Source organism: Bubalus kerabau, chromosome 14 (genome assembly GCF_029407905.1).
Source record: "Bubalus kerabau isolate K-KA32 ecotype Philippines breed swamp buffalo chromosome 14, PCC_UOA_SB_1v2, whole genome shotgun sequence".
Lineage (NCBI taxonomy): Eukaryota > Metazoa > Chordata > Mammalia > Artiodactyla > Bovidae > Bubalus > Bubalus kerabau.
Genome location: NC_073637.1, coordinates 49,634,529 through 49,650,915, shown reverse-complemented (window position 1 = coordinate 49,650,915; position 16,387 = coordinate 49,634,529). Strand labels below are relative to the sequence as shown.

At 39.4% G+C, this 16,387-nt stretch overlaps 1 protein-coding gene across 3 annotated transcripts in view; it reads right to left on the bottom strand.

Moving 5' to 3' along the window:
- Window positions 1–16,387, bottom strand: part of RAD21 (RAD21 cohesin complex component) — an 88,232-nt gene that overhangs the window by 17,807 nt on the left and 54,038 nt on the right. The window contains exons 1-2 of one of the 3 annotated variants that reach the window (XM_055546368.1): window positions 12,052–12,285; window positions 4,384–4,558 (exon numbers count right to left, since the gene is read on the bottom strand). In XM_055546368.1, the coding sequence (XP_055402343.1) occupies window positions 4,384–4,527 (144 nt within the window). In that variant the 5' untranslated portion in view covers window positions 4,528–4,558; window positions 12,052–12,285. Of the gene's footprint in view, window positions 1–4,383; window positions 4,559–11,771; window positions 11,790–12,051; window positions 12,286–16,387 lie in introns of those variants that run through there. The other 2 variants (XM_055546370.1, XM_055546369.1) reach the window with 2 other exon arrangements.

Genomic DNA, 16,387 nt, shown 5'->3' with positions numbered 1-16,387 from the left:
CAAGAGGCAGGTCAGGTGGTCTGGTATTCCCATCTCTTTCAGAATTTTCCACCGTTTATTGTGATCCACACAGTCAAAGGCTTTGGCATAGTCAATAAAGCAGAAATAGATATTTTTCTGGAACTCTCTTGCTTTTGTGATGATCCAGTGGGTGTTAGCAATTTGATCTCTGGTTCCTCTACCTTTTCTAAAACCAGCTTGAACATCTGGAAGTTCACGTTTTACATATTGCTGAAGCCTGGCTGGAGAATTTTAAGCACTACTTTACTAGCGTGTGAGATGAGTGCAATTGTGTGGTAGTTTGAGCATTCTTTGGCATTGCCTTTCTTTGGGATTGGAATGAAAACTGACCTTTTCCAGTCCTGTGGCCACTGCTGAGTTTTCCAAATTTGCTGGCATATTGAGTGCAGCACTTTCACAGCATCATCTTTCAGGATCTGAAATAGCTCAACTGGAATTCCATCACCTCCACTAGCTTTGTTCACAGTGATGCTTTCTAAGGCCCACTTGATTTCACATTCCAAGATGTCTGGCTCTAGATGAGTGATCACACCATTGTGATTATCTGGGTCGTGAAGATCTTTTTTGTACAGTTCTTCTGTGTATTCTTGCCACCTCTTCTTAATATCTTCTACTTCTATTAGGTCCATACCATTTCTGTCCTTCACTGAGCCCATCTTTGCATGAAATGTTCCCTTGGTATTTTTAACTTTCTTGAAGAGATCTCTAGTCTTTCCCATTCTGTTGTTTTCCTCTATTTCTTTGCATTGATTGCTGAGGAAGGCTTTCTTATCTCTCCTTGCTATTCCTTGGGAACTCTGCATTCAGATGCTTATAACTTTCCTTTTCTCCTTTGCTTTTTGCTTCTCTTCTTTTCACAGCTATTTGTAAGGCCTCCCCAGACAGCCATTTTGCTTTTTTTGTATTTCTTTTCCATGGGGATGGTCTTGATCCCTATCTCGTGTACAATGTCACGAACCTCCGTCCATAGTTCTTCAGGCACTTTATCTATCAGATCTAGTCCCTTAAATCTATTTCTCACGTTTACTGTATAATCTTCAGGGATTCTTATGAAGTTTAGAGTTATAAATTCTTATTTAAAACTGTAATAAATTTCTGACTAAATCCAAGACAGATCCAATGATGAATCTCTTACCCAATTAAAACGCTGCTCTTAACCGAAAAATGAGACTCTTCCTTTATTAAGGTTTGCCTTAGGAAATTTGAAATTAATAATGACTATACCTAATCCTTCACGTGAGAAAAAAAGGAGGCAAAAAACTCAACCATGGTATGCCATTATCTTGTCCAGAATTAGCAACTTTTAGAAGGTGGTGCACAGAAAACAGAGTAGTGGTTACCTTAGAAGAAGGGGATGGGGGAGAGGCAAAGGGGTAAAGGGATCAACTGCATGGGAATGGATGGAAACAAAACTTTAGGTGGTGAGCACGCTGCACGGTATACAAAAGTTGAAATAAAAAATCTATTATATAATGTTATAAATCAATATTACCTCAAAGTAAATTACTTAAAAATGAAGATAATAGTTTAAAAAAAGGTAGTGTTTGGGCAAAGGCTTTCTTTCTTTCTAGATTAGCTTGGTTCATAATTTAGTCTAGAAGGAGGTAAAATGAGGTGTGGAATTTTTGCTTCTGAGCTTGCTCATTATTAAGCGTGTGGGTATGATCAAGAACACAGGCTATATACATCCAAGGACAGCTCTACAGGGACTAAGAGGGGCCGTTCCAACCAGAGCGGGGGAAGGCATGGAGTTCTGAGTGTACCATCTGTCTGACACTTGTTCTAAACCACTAGATCAACATTTCCCTGCAAGAACTGCACAACGAGAACAAACATTAGAAATTTTTAGGTCACTTCACCCTGTGGAGGTATCTATTGTGATACATTCTACCATAATAAACCAAAATCAAAGAAAAACAGACTTAGAAATGATTTTAAAGTTATAAGTGTCCCTAATGGCGTACAAAATACTCTGCACACATTATGAATAAATGTGTTTTTTTTTAAAAGCCAAATCAACTTCAGTATTTGCTTATGGATTTTGTTAAAGATTAGCCACACATATCTATTTCCAGAAAAGAGTTCAATTTCTCCTTTCTCCATTAACTTAATTCAGTAAGCATACCTATAAAAAGAAAGCATTTCTCAATTTGACCAGCAGTGCACACTGGTACAACTTCCCCACAGAATACATGGTTAATGCATCAGATATCTTAAAAATAAGTATACCACCTGCTCCAACAATCACATTCCCAAAACATCAACATTAAAGAAAGACACAGAACAAAAGATTTTACAAATAACGGTTACCAAATGGTTGTTTTTTAAAGAGGAAAATAAAAACTTTTAATCATACCACTTAGAGCAATCTTTAGGAATATTTTAACGTGCCTTCTAGGCTTTTATATGTGCATACACACAACTGTCCTTTTTGTGTGTGTATGTGTACATAAAACTGCATATTGTTTTGTAATGAGCCTTTATCCAGGAAAAGCTCTGTCTATAGTATTACCGTAATTTTTAATGGCTGCATTAAAAGACCAGAGCAATTCAGAAAATTTGGGAAAAACTATGGATTAGCTCCCTCCTTTCAAAAAATGCAGCTGGTAAAATAAATCATGCACAATCACAACTATAAATTACAAGTCCATTATCCTTTATCTGAAGTCCTAGGGTCAAATGTGTTTTGGAAGTCAAAGCTTTTTTGAATACTATGAAGTTAATGCAGTACGCATGCCATTTATCAAAACATTCCCAGAAGTGTCTGCAACAACTCCCCCCACCCCCAATCATACACATTAGTGTTTCTGCAGTTAATTTATGAAAACACAAATGACCTCACTTCAATTACAGTCAAGTGTGTTTCTGGGTTTTCCTGTGTATTTTAAGTTCTGTGCGCAAGACACTATGACATTGTACAATACAACTGCTAAAATGATGGCAGAGTTATGAACAGAACTTTTCCCGAACGCAGTCTTGTTACAAAACATACAATGCAGTTTTTGTATACATTCATTAAAAGGGAGAAAAATTACATGTGTAACACATGCACCCATGAAAGTCTAGAAGGCATAGCAAAATACTAAAGGTTTCTCTAGGTGGTAGAACTAAAGGTCACTTATTTTCCCATTTGCAGAAAGTTTTCTAATTAGTACTGTCTTCGAAATAATAAAACATCTTTAACACCAATAAATTCTACATTAATAACTCTAAAACTGGTTGAAGTTCCATAGAAACTTTATAATGTACTCTAATTCCAAATCAAACTTTCACTTCTCTCCTGTAAAACATTTTTCCATATAACTTTTCTGAACAAGTCTCTGCTACATCCCAGCTTTATTCCTGGATCCTCTTGCTCTTTCAGCAATGAAGAACTACTCTCATTTAACTGTCAATTCTAACAGTAGCTCCCAATGCTGATCCAGAGATCTGGAATCTTTAAAAACAGGGAAACTGGTAGATATATGTGTATATGCATATGTAAAAATACAACATCCAGAAAGGACCTTTAAAACACAGACGTAATATATGTATAAAAAAATTACATTCAAGGACTATACCTTTATTTTGAGATTAGCCCTTCATACATTTTTTAAATCAACCTGTTTGTTCCTCAATGAAATGCTAATGATGTTAGTAGCTCTGTGTCTGTGTTTTAATGGTCTTTCTTTGGCAACACAAAAAACATGTATTAAGGCATACTATTTGTGAAATCCAAGGGTGGAAACCACTGCTTCAGAAGTTTCAGAGGATACCAAGAAAATGTCTAGAAACAGAGCAGCAAACAAAGCAGATAAGGTTAGGACATTCCCAAGCCTTCCATTCTAGTGACACACAGTAATTAAATATTTAGGGAAAGTGCATGGCCAAGTACAAAAGTTCTATGATGGGAAAAAGGTTTGTATCTTCAAGAAACAGCAAGCAGGCCTGTGAAGCTGAGGTGGAGCAAGTGTTCTGGACACTGTTCACCATATGGATAAAGTAGTTAGATCTGGCCCCTGTAAAATTTTCCAAATGATGGGTCCTTATTTTGAAAACTTTATATAAATTCTATAAATTCCTCAATCAAAAACACCTATACACATATTTAGTACAAAAACATCTAGAAAGTCAAATATAAAATATTTGGGTACTGCTAGACCATGCTTATCTGTCATTAAAAGAGGCAAATGAAAATTATCTTTGTACTCACAACAGAATTTTTAGAGAAGAGAGTATCAAACTGAAACTCTGGCTAATCTATGGATTTTCTTTACCCTCAATATACACAGATGCCTGCCTAAGAAATCATTTTTATAGAATTCTATTTCACACATCAGTGAGCAATCAACAAAGTAATAAAAATATCAACATCAAACATACCTTTGGTGAGATGATACTCTCCACACTGCTCTCTAAATTACACTCAAACACATGGGCTTTGGTTAGCTTCTTATCCCAGTGGGCCGCAAGCCAAATTTTGGCCAGCGGCCCTCTTTTACTGAGGACAAAATGTGCGTAGAACATTGTTCTGGTTGACTATGAAACAGGAGGAAACCTGAGGGGGAAGAAAAATTAACACAAATGCCACATGAGAACTGAATTATCAAGATGTACAAGAAATCGGGCTTCCCTGATAGCTCAGTTGGGAAGGAATCCACCTGCCATGCAGGATACCCTGGTTTGCTTCCTGGGTCGGGAAGATCTGTTGGAGAAGGGATAGGCTACCCACTCCAGTGTTCTTGGGCTTCCCTTGTGGCTCAGCTGGTCAAGAATCCAACTGCAATGAGGGAGACCCGGGTTCAATCCCTGGGTTGGGAAGATCCCCTGGAGAAGGGAAAGGATACCCACTCCAGTATTCTGGCCTGGAGAATTCCACGGACTGTATAATGGGGTCTCAAAAGTGTCGGACATGACTGAGCGACTTACACAAAAAATGTGAAGTTTCCTTTTAAATCTGAGAACTATGTATGAAAGGCTCAAGTGAAGTAGAGTATAAATTAAAAAAAAAAAACACAAAAACCTATTGTTTAATTTTGATAGCATTAAGAAAAAGACTGCTCCCCCCATACTAAGGTGAAAAGGGGACAAAGGTCAGATCACTTTCATGCCACACTAATCTGTATTGGAACAGAATTAACACTGGATGGAACTTCAAAAAGAGTAGGTTTTCTGATGACAATTTTTACTTACAGTGAAAAAACTTTTTTATCTTACAATAAAAGTGCTAGTATGTTTTTTCACTGTAAGTAAAAATTGTCATCAGAAAACCTACTCTTTTTGAAGTTCCATCCAGTGTTAATTCTATTCCGATCCAGATTACTAACTGTGAAAGTAAGAAGTAAGTTTGCTTTTGGCCCAAAGTTAGAAAATTTATTCCTCATGATAAGAAAAAAATGTCCAGGAAGAAAAACACTCAAGCACAGATATTAATCAATGAGGAAATTTCCATTTTAGAACCCCATTTAAAAATGAGATTCTCAGCCAAATGCATTATACAATAATTGCTACCTCATGTCAAGCATTTTACATTTCACCAAGTTGATAAGTAAGTGGGTTGGCCCCATTTTACAAGTGAGTAGTCTAGAAAAGCTGAGCCTTAAAAAAAAGCATTACCTAAGTTTTCTCAACTCAGGAATTTGGAAAGCACTTGCCCTCTTATAATTTAAATACTAAATCGAGAACAATGATACAGTACACAATTCATCGTGACTGAAATATTCTTAGTAGAAATACAAGTATGCTATTTTCCTTTTAGTAATCTAATGTATAAATACTAAGGCAAAAAAAACAGCCTGAAATACTCTAGCTCAGAGAACATATGAACTGTGTAAAACTGTAATTTCCCTTATATCATGTAGTTTTTCTTTTCCACAGATTTTTAAAAATCTTTCACCAAATGAATTCCTATTTTTTTCTAAAATGTCCGTAACTGGAAAAAGGTAAGTCATACTTCTACAGAAAGCATGAAAAGTAAGTAAAATTTTAAAACTTATTTCACATCTATCCCTTGCTCCCTATCATTCCTAAGTTCTGGGCAAACACCAAATCTTCTTTAAACTTTATCATTTTGAGAATGTTACATAAATGGAATCATTCAGTATCTGACTTTGGAATAGCTTTTTGGATTCAACATCATGTTAAAAAATCTATCAAGGTGTTTGGCGCACGTATTAATAGTTTGTTTCCTTTCGACGCTGAGTAGCCTTCCCTGGGGTGGGTATGGTACCACAATTTGCTTAGCCATTTTACCTATTGAAGGACATTCGGTTGTTTCCAAGTTTTTTGATGATTTCAAATAAAGCTGCTATAAATACTTGTGTATACAGACTTCTGGTGAATTTAAGTTTTCACTTTCTAAGACAAAATAGTCTGAGCTGTAACTGGACAGCACAATGAATATTCCTTTAATTTTTTTTTTTTTTTTTTTTTCCCTGTGTTATTATTTTTTTTTTAATTTTATTTTATTTTTAAACTTTACATAACTGTATTAGATTTGCCAAATATCAAAATGAATCCACCACAAGTATACATGTGTTCCCCATCCTGAAGAAACCTTAACACTGCTCCTATCAAAATTCTAGTGAGGCTTTTTAAAATAAGCTACCAACAAGATTTTTCTAAAATTCATAAGGAGAGGTAAAAGACCTAGAATAACTAAAACTGATTTGTAAAACAAAAACTGTGAAGACTCATTCTACCTGATTTTAAGACTTATTTTAGAGGTATAATAGTCAATTACTGTGTAGTCAGAAAGACACACAAATCAATGGAACAGAGGAGAGAACACAGTAATATATCCACACAATTAAGTCCAACTGATTTTTCACAAAGACGCAGAATTTAAATGAGGCAGTCTACTTACTCTTTTTGACAAATGACACTTCAGTGATTACATATCATCCCACAGGCAAAACAAACAACAACAAAAACATAAAACCCTCAACCCAAATCTCACACATTATATAAAAGTACAGACTTAAATATAGAACTATAAAATTTTAAGGGGGGAAAAAGAAAACCACAAGAAAACACCTTTAACACCTAAAGCTTCCTAAGAATTTTTAGACATCACACCAAAAACACGTCCCATAAAGGGGAAGAACCTATTATGAAGGAACCCACTGAGGATGCAAAGACAAGACAGAAAATGAGAAAACATATGTGCAAGCCACATATCTGAAAAAGACCTGGATCCAGAATATAAATAAAGAACTCTCAAAACTAGAGTTTAAAAAAAAAAAAAAAATCCAACTAGAAAAGGGGGGGGCAGATTTCAAGGAAGAGAATGTACTGAAGGCAAATTAAGAACAAGATGCTCAGCACTGCTAGTTAAGAAAATGCAAATTAAGACTCAATGAGATATCACTTCACACCTCTTTTAAGAGCTAAAACAAAAAATAACGGCAACAGCTCATGCTGGTGAGGGTACAGAGAAGTCGCATATCTCATAAATGGCTACTGGGAATGCAAAATTTCCTTTTGAATTAGCTTAAGAAAAAAAGATCCAGACTAAATCAATTTGAATTTTCATGATTTCACAAAGGGACCTAACTTTAAATAACTTTGCTTACTGTACTTTCAATTAAAAACTGTGCTCATTCTTTGCAGTAAGGTACATAAAATACATATATATCAAACATATTCCAGGCAAGAGATTTCACGCCTGTCAAAAATGTTTGGGAGGGTGGTGGTACAAGAGTAATAAGGTCAGGTTTGCCTCATCTTGATGCCAATAATTTGATGGAATTTTCATTCTCTGAAGTAGATGCTTTCAGGGGATCACTAATTCACACTAGGAAAAATTTTTCAAAAGAAAAAATAGGCTTCATCAACTGCCTAAAGTTGTGAAGTTTTTCTTGCACATGTGGAGTTAAGAAAAGAACTAAAGAAGAATTCAGGTCACTCTAAAGTAAAAGGACTAACACCCCCCCTCCCCCGCCCCCTAATCAAAAAAACAAAAGAACAGCACCTCAAGTGTACCTTATACCCTAGTAAATCAAAATATGCTTCCCATAATCAAAAAGAGCCTCCTATGTTGTAGCACTTCTACTTCGAGCCTTAAAGTTTGTTAGTATAAAAATCAGGCTGCCTCTATAGCATTATAAATATAGTCCACAGGATTTTGCTGAAATCCAGTGTCTTTGAAATGTTACTAAAAACACTTAGAAATATAGTCGCTGTTTCACACAATAAGCCCCAAGTTTTACTACAGAAGACAGTCATGTTCCAAATAAGTTAAAATAACTTACTATTTAGCTCCTACAACACTCTGCTGTAGTCAAATGCTAAATATGTATTTAATGAAAATGAAATACACCAAGTGACCTCATAATTGATACATGTAAAAAATTTTGGAAATTTTAGAAATTGAAACTGGCATGTCTCAACAGGTGTCAGTAGCTCACAGCCAGCACTTCAGCTGCTGGTTAAGAGTTCCATGCTTAAAATATCCCAGCTATGTCCAGGCAGAGATTCCTAAACAGATGCTTTCTTGGCATTGGATGGGGAGTAACTAAAGCAGAGTGGTGCTAAAATTAATCTGGGAAACAATTAGCAACAGGAAATCACCTTAATAACTAAAGGAAGCCTGATGGACAGTAGTGATCAACTACTGGCTTATATCTAAATAAGAGTAAAATTTGATCATCCTCGCCTTTTGCAGCATTTCTTTCCCTTACTGATACCAAACCTTTAGCCTGCCCCCCACCCCCACAAAAAAAGGTTGATTAAAAGTTCTCAAGATTCTAAATTTTGGAAATCCCTTACAATAGATCTTCGAAGAAAGCCTACATTTCTGCTTACCAGAAACACAGCTTACCAATTTCGTAATTTCTCAATTTTTTTCTAAAGCAACAAACAACTTTTAAAAACTGATCCTAAAAAGTAATTTAAAAAATTTGATATGAAACGGCAGACTAGTATTTAGGAACATATTCAGGAATGCAAAAAATGGCAATTTAAGATATTTCAAAAAAACCAAAGTCAAATTACAGCTCATGTTTCTACAATGATGTTAAATCATTCTAATATTTCACTCATCTGTTAGAAAGCAGGGCAAGATAGTGGTTGTATAAATTGGTATGCCCTCTTTGAAGGGCAATTTGGCAAAATCTTATACTCTCCAGCCAGAAACTGGGCTTCCATTAATAAGCCAAAGGTATACTTGATGTATAATAACGACAGACCAAAAATTAAACTTACTAAGCTCTAAGGATTTTATGTGTCCATCCTCTTCATGACAGTCTTAGAAGATAAATACTGGCCCATTTTATAGACCAAGAAAGAAAAGGAGAGGTATAAGGAACTTGGCAAAGGTCACCAGTATTCAATGCAAATGCAGCTTGAACTTCAGAGCCCACAAGTCTAACTAAATGTTTTGTTGCCTTGTCAGCTCGACTACAACAAAGTAGTAGGAAAAAACCTACCTAGCCCCTAAGACGGAGAAAGCAATGGCACCCCACTCCAGTACTCTTGCCTGGAAAATTCCATGGACGGCAGGGCCTGGCAGGCTGCAGTCCATGGGGTCTAAGAACTGGACACAACTGAGCAACTTCCCTTTCAAGGCTTTTCACTTTCATGCATTGGAGAAGAAGTGGGGAGGCACCGCACTCCAGTACCCTTGCCTGGAGAATCCCAGGGACGGCAGAGCCTGGTGGGCTGCCATCTATGGGGCTGCACAGAGTCGGACACAACTGAAGCAACTTAGCAGCAGCAGCAGCCCCTAAGAAGTGATTTTAAGCAAATCAATACAATCATGCAATAAAATTCTATGCACTCTCAAAACGATGATAAAGTATTGAAAAAGAGAATTCTCTCTCTACATGTATGTTAACACGCACTTGCAGGAGCATAAAATACCTGCAGAATGAAAACAGAACTGATGAAACTGGTCACCTTTGAAAAGTAGGTCCAGTGAGAAAGTAAGGCCTACCCTTCTGCACCGACGGGCTTTTTTTTAACATAAGGCATATACAAATGTCACCTATTCAAAGTAAAAACAACTCTATTGGGAGTGCTTTTCCAGTAACTAGTGAATTAGGCTGGTTATTCTGTGGTGTTCATTTTTCCTAACCATAAAAAACTGGAAGGTGGAAATTCAGTGATTACTAACCTTGGAAAACATCAACATCTAACTCACGTAAGAATGGAACTGTCTTCTGGGGGGTGTTTGGGGGGAGGGTCTCCAGAACAAAAGGTATTTGCAATGCTACACATTAGAGCTGCGTCCCTTTTGATACTAAAGTTCTTTGAAGGAGCGTTTTACAACCAGATAGTCCTAGGTTCAAGTTCAGCTCCCTCCTTAGCTGTTCTGTAACTGTTAAAAGAGATTTAACATGTGAGTCTCAGCCTTCTCAGCTCTAAAATGGGGATGTTTCCCAAAAAGGATTTTGAGAATTAAAACATCATACCCAACACAATGCCTTTATAGACGCAGTTACTCTGGGAAAAAATCTCCTCCAGAATATATAGAAGTTATCAAGATCATGCCTAACAACTCTGATATCAGAACATTTAAACATAAACCACAAAATCTTCATTTTCAATATCAAGAACTTTCCTTTCTGTACCAAATTATAAGACAGAAAACTCAGAATCTTTGTGTTCCAATAAATTGGAACTCACCAGGAGAATCGCATCCTTAAGCAGTTAATTCTAGAGTGCAGTAATGTCTTGCCTCTAAACACAAAAAAGGTGAAGATTATGCGCTACCAGCATAATTGACTTGTATATAAAAAGCACAAAGTCCACTGAGTTATTCACTACTGTCACCTCATCTGCAAACTGTTAAATAATTTAATCACTGGATATGGCACAGGTCCCCATCAACGTCTTTTTAAAAGTAATTGATTAGCAGCCTCCAACAATAAGCAAAGAAATTTAAGGACCCTGCAACTTCAAAAAACTTCCCCAATCTGTCTTCAACATTCTGCACAATCACACAGCTCACTGGCATTGACATTCATTGGAAGAAAACACAAATTTATTTTCTAGAATTCAATGATTACTCTAAACAGCGTAAGGAGAGCAGATGTTAAACTTTGGCTTGCAAAGAGAAGCCGATGAACAAGCCTTTACCAGAAACCCTTAAAAACACAAGCGCGTTTTTGAACGCTGGAAGCCTATCTATCAAATCCAAAGGTGGCCAAACCCTCTTTCCCTCTTTGAAGAAGGTCGCGAAGTCTGGCAGCACAGCTCGACAGTGTCACCACTAAACTGTTACAGATCCTTCTCAAAGCCTTTCTCAGTGAGGAAAAAAACACCTCCTATTTGTCAGAAACACACACCTCCCTCCCAAACACAACATTCAATATCCTCAATCTCCAGGAAAAGTCTGGGAGGAAAACCAATTATGCTAATTTCCGAAGAATCAGAGGCAACTTCCCTTGGTCGCGTTTTCTATTGGTCTAACATTTGCTATCCCCATCGTAACCATTTTCCTTTAAAAAAAAAAAAAAAAAAACGGGGAAAGGGGGAGCAGCAGCAGTCCCCGGCTAGGGGCCCGCCGCATCCTCCGGGCCCGCGTGTCTCCGATCCCGGCACCCGCGCGCGAAAGACGGTTGCGGCCCCTCGGAGCTGGCATCGCGGGCTGTAGCCGCCTCCCGCCCCGAATCCCGCGTCCTCCCAGACAGCCATTTTCACCCGAGGAGTAGGCGGCCCGGTCCGAGAGCGGGCTCGTTCAAACCTCCTCCTCCCCCTCCGCGGCCCAGGCTTTCCCCTGCTCCCCGAGGGACCCGCCGAGTAACGGCTCCTCTGGCCTAGAAACAGACCTGGACCATTTGTTCCCTAATAAGAGACGATGCGGGCCCAGGCGGCGCGGGTCCCGGCCGAGGGCGGGCCTGGGGCCAGGGACCCGGGGCGGGCGGCGCTGCCGTCCCGCAGCTCAGAAGAGAAGCAGCACGGCTCCGTCCCGGGGCGCGGGCTGTGCCGCGGTCTCCCTCGTCCTCCCGCCCCGCTCCGGAGTCCTGCTCCCCGACGGCAAGACGGCGGGGAACGGGTGGAAGGGGGGGGGAAGCTGGAGCAAAAGAAGGGGTTGGCCGATTATCTTACCTTGTTCTCCGCCGGGAGTTGGGCGGGCTGGGTGGCCTGGGGAGGGGAAAAGGGTCGGGGAGGGGGCGGGGAAAGGGAGGGGAGCCCTAGTGCGGTGTAGCTTCGCAGCAGCTCCCGCTGCCGCCACAGCCGCCGCCTCCTTTTCCGATTCACTCAAACAAACAAGATGGCTGCCGTTACGCCGCGGCTCTTCCTGCCGCCCAAATCCTCGGTTCAAATCGGCAGGATGTTTACGGTCAAAAATGGCACCTGTGCGCCTGCGCAGCCAGCCTAGGACCCAAAATGAGCGACGCAGGCGCCGCGACCATTTCCTTTTCCTAGGAACCCGCCCTCTAGTTGAGCAGCCCCGGACTGAGCAAGCGCAAAGGGAATTCTCTTGCTAGAGGGTCTTCTAGTTTCGCGACACTGGCAAGTGGCTCACGCACAGTGCTTGCCACTGAAGCGCTAATTGGATTCAGTTTTATTCTTTGGCTTATTTTAAAGGGGAAAAAAAAGACAACAACTTGTCTCTGTGCAGTTTTATGTGCCCCTAACAAATTCATTTTAATGATTCTGTAGCAACTAAGGTAGCATAAAACCATTATATAAGTTATTTAAAATGTAGGGGTTCATTCATTCAGTCAACCTATATTTATAGACTGTCTTCTCTGAAACACATGCTAAGGTCTGGAATCTAATGACTATATGAGATAATATCTGCCTAAGTGCTATTTCCCAAAGTGCTTAAGAAAATACAATGGTCTTGCCCCCGCCTCCTGCTCAAGCTTCCTGGCCCCTCTGTACCTCACTGTGCTCCAGTCACTCCGCCTTTTAAATTACCAAATGCACTACGAAAGCTCCTGCCTCACGCTTTTTGTACTCGCTGGCCCCCGTGCGTAGAACAGTCTTGCAATTCCATCCCTTCCCCTTTTGTCTGATTTCTTTTGCTTTTAATTTAAAAATGTTTTATTGGAGTATAGTTGATTTTCAATGTTTTAGTCTCAGGTATATAGCAAAGTGAATCAGTTATACACACACACAGTCTATCCACTCATTGATTCTTTTCCTAAATAGCCATTACAGAGTATTGAGTCGAGTTCTCTGTGCTACAGTAGGTCCTTATTATTTTATACATAGTAGTGTGTATATGTCAATCCCAATCTTTCCGTTTATCCCCCACCCTCTTACCCCCTGGTTACCGTAAGTTTGTTTCCTACATCCCTAACTTTATTTCTGTTTTGTTAGATAATCTCACACATCTTAGTAGAAAAGCCACCTCAAGAGTCTTCCCTGATCCTCTGTATTATGTAGGATAACACTATTACTATAAGAAAAGGTCTTCATCCTGCCCCAAACTTAAGGGCTTTACAACAAGGTCCTGCCAGTTTCTGCTTGTATGACCATGAGTAAGTAACAGCCTCTCTCTGTGCTTTTGGTTTATCACCTGAGAGGATTGTTGCGAGGATTCATGAATTAATATGTGTAGAAGATTTTGGAATGCCGCATGGCCTATTACAAGTAATCTAAGTTTTATTACTTACTATCTTCATTATCATTATCAAAATTATTCTCCCCTATAATTTTTCCCCCTAATGAATGTCACCCTGAGCTAGACATAATGCTCCAAGCCAAAGGAGGAGAGTAGCATCATCATCTTTGGATGTGGACACCTAGCGCTTTTAATCCAGCCCAGTTGTGTGCTAGTTTTTCAACTGCCCTGGGCCCTTCCAGTGTTTTCACACTATACAATACAACTCACTTTTAACTTTCTTGTGTTGTAGCAACAGGTGGATAAGAAAGTGAGCAGCTTTCTGCTCCACTTATTCTGGGTCACCTGATTTTGGCTTGGGACAGGGTTCAACTCACAAGCTGGAGTCCATTAGCCTAGTGGTCATGGCAGCAGGAACTCAAAGCTTCATCAGGTGACTCCTATTTTAGTTGGGCAATGTTTTTATTTGTTATTTTTTAATGGGGAGTTTGACTACTGGAAAAAACATAGCCTTGACTAGATGGACCTTTGTTAACAAAGTAATGTCTCTGCTTTTTAATATGCTATCTAGGTTGGTCATAACTTTCCTTCCAAGGAGTAAGCGTCTTTTAATTTCATGGCTGCAATAACCATCTGCAGTGATCTTGGAGCCCCCCAAAATAAAGTCAGCCACTGTTTCCCCATCTATTTGCCATGAAGTGATGGGACCGGATGCCATGATCTTCGTTTTCTGAATGTTGACTTTTAAGCCAACTTTTTCACTCTCTAATTTCACCTTCATCAAGAGGCTCTTTAGTTCCTCTTCACTTTCTGCCATAAGGGTGGTGTCATCTGCATATCTGAGGCTATTGGTATTTCTCCCGGCAATCCTGATTCCAGCTTGTGCTTCTTCCAGCCCAGTGTTTCTCATTATGTACTCTGCATATAAGTTAAATAAGCAGGGTGACAATATACAGCCTTGACGTGCTGCTTTTCCTATTTGGAACCAGTCTGTTGTTCCATGTCCAGTTCTAACTGTTGCCTCCTGACCTCCATACAGGTTTCTCAACAGGCAAGTCAGGTGGTCTGGTATTCCCATCTCTTTCAGAATTTCCCACAGTTTATTGTGATCCACACAGTCAAAGGCTTTGGCATAGTCAATAAAGCAGATATAATGGTTTTCTGGAACTCTCCTGCTTTTTCGATGATCCAGCGGATGTTGGCAATTTGATCTCTGGTTCCTCTGCCATTTTTAAAACCAGCTTGAACATCTGGAAGTTCACGGTTCATGTATTGGAGAATTTTGAGCATTACTTTACTAGCGTGTGAGATGAATGCAATTGTGCGGTAGTTTGAGCATTCTTTGGCATTGCCTTTCTTAGGGATTGGAATGAAAACTGACCTTTTCCAGTCCTGTGGCCACTGCTGAGTTTTCCAAATTTGCTGACATATTGAGTGCAGCACTTTCACAGCATCATCTTTTAGGTTTTTCCAGTAGTCATGTATGGATGTGAGAGTTGGACTATAAAGAAAGCTGAGCACTGAAGAATTGATGCTTTTGAACTGTGGCGTTGGAGAAGACTCTTGAGAGTCCTTGGACTGCAAGGAGATCCAACCAGTCCATCCTAAAGGAGATCAGTCCTGGATGTTCATTGGAAGGACTGATGTTGAAGCTGAAACTCCAATACTTTGGCCATCTGATGCGAAGAGCTGACTCATTTGAAAAGACCCTGATGCTGGGAATGATTGAGGGCAGGTGGAGAAGGGAACAACAGAGGATGAGATGGCTGGATGGCATCACCAACTCAATGGACATGGGTTTGGGTGGACTCTGGGAGTTGGTGATGGACAGGGAGGCCTGGCGTGCTGTCATTCATGGGTTCACAAAGAGTTGGACACGACTGAGTGACTAAACTGAACTGAACTGAACTGAATGGGGACTTTAAGAGGCTGGCAATAAGGATAGCTGTTGAAATTCCAAGCTATGTAGGGAAGGGGTGCAAGCACTGTTATTATTTTCAATGTTATTTCCCTCAACCAATACAGATTAAATGTTTAAAACATTTACAGAACTTCTGTGGTGGTCTAGTGGTTAAGAATCTACCTGCCAATGCAGGGCACATGGGTTCGATTCTTGGTCTGGGAAGATTTCACATGCAGTGCTGCCAACTAAGCCCATGTGCTATAACTACTGAGCCCATGCTCTAGAGCCTGTGAACTGCAACTTCTGAGCCCATGCACAACTGCTGAAGCCTGCACACCTAGAGTCTGGGCTCAACAACAAGAGAAGCCACCATAATGAGAAGCCCACACACTGCAACTAGAGAGCAGCTCCCCTCCACACAACTAGAGAAAGCCCGTGTGCTGCAATGAAGACCCGGCTCAGCTAACAAACAAAAACAAAACTGTTACAGAAGTAGATGATCAACACACAGTAACAGAGTTCTTTAAGATTTAAACACAATTTCATAGACTTAATCATCAGAATTGCTAGACTTTCAAAGCATAATTCTCTATGACAAAATATATAGTGTAAGTAGGAGAGGTTAGATTAAAAGTAGGAGAGATTAGATTAACAGAGCAATAAGGCAAATGGACAGATTTTCAGGATTAATAATGGAGTGTTAAGTATGAGTGTTAAGTATGTTGTAACAGAATTAAAAGTTATTTACATAAATAAAAAAATCAAAGTAAAAAATATTTGTTTTATGAGGTTACTAAAGTTCTTTAGAGTCCAGAAAGAGTGAATAAACCCTTACTAATCAATGATTATAGTAAAGTCACAGGATATAAAATCAACACACAGAAATCCCTTGCATTCCTATACACTAACAATGAGAAAACATAAAGAGAAATTAAGGAAACAATTCCATTCACCATTGCAACGGA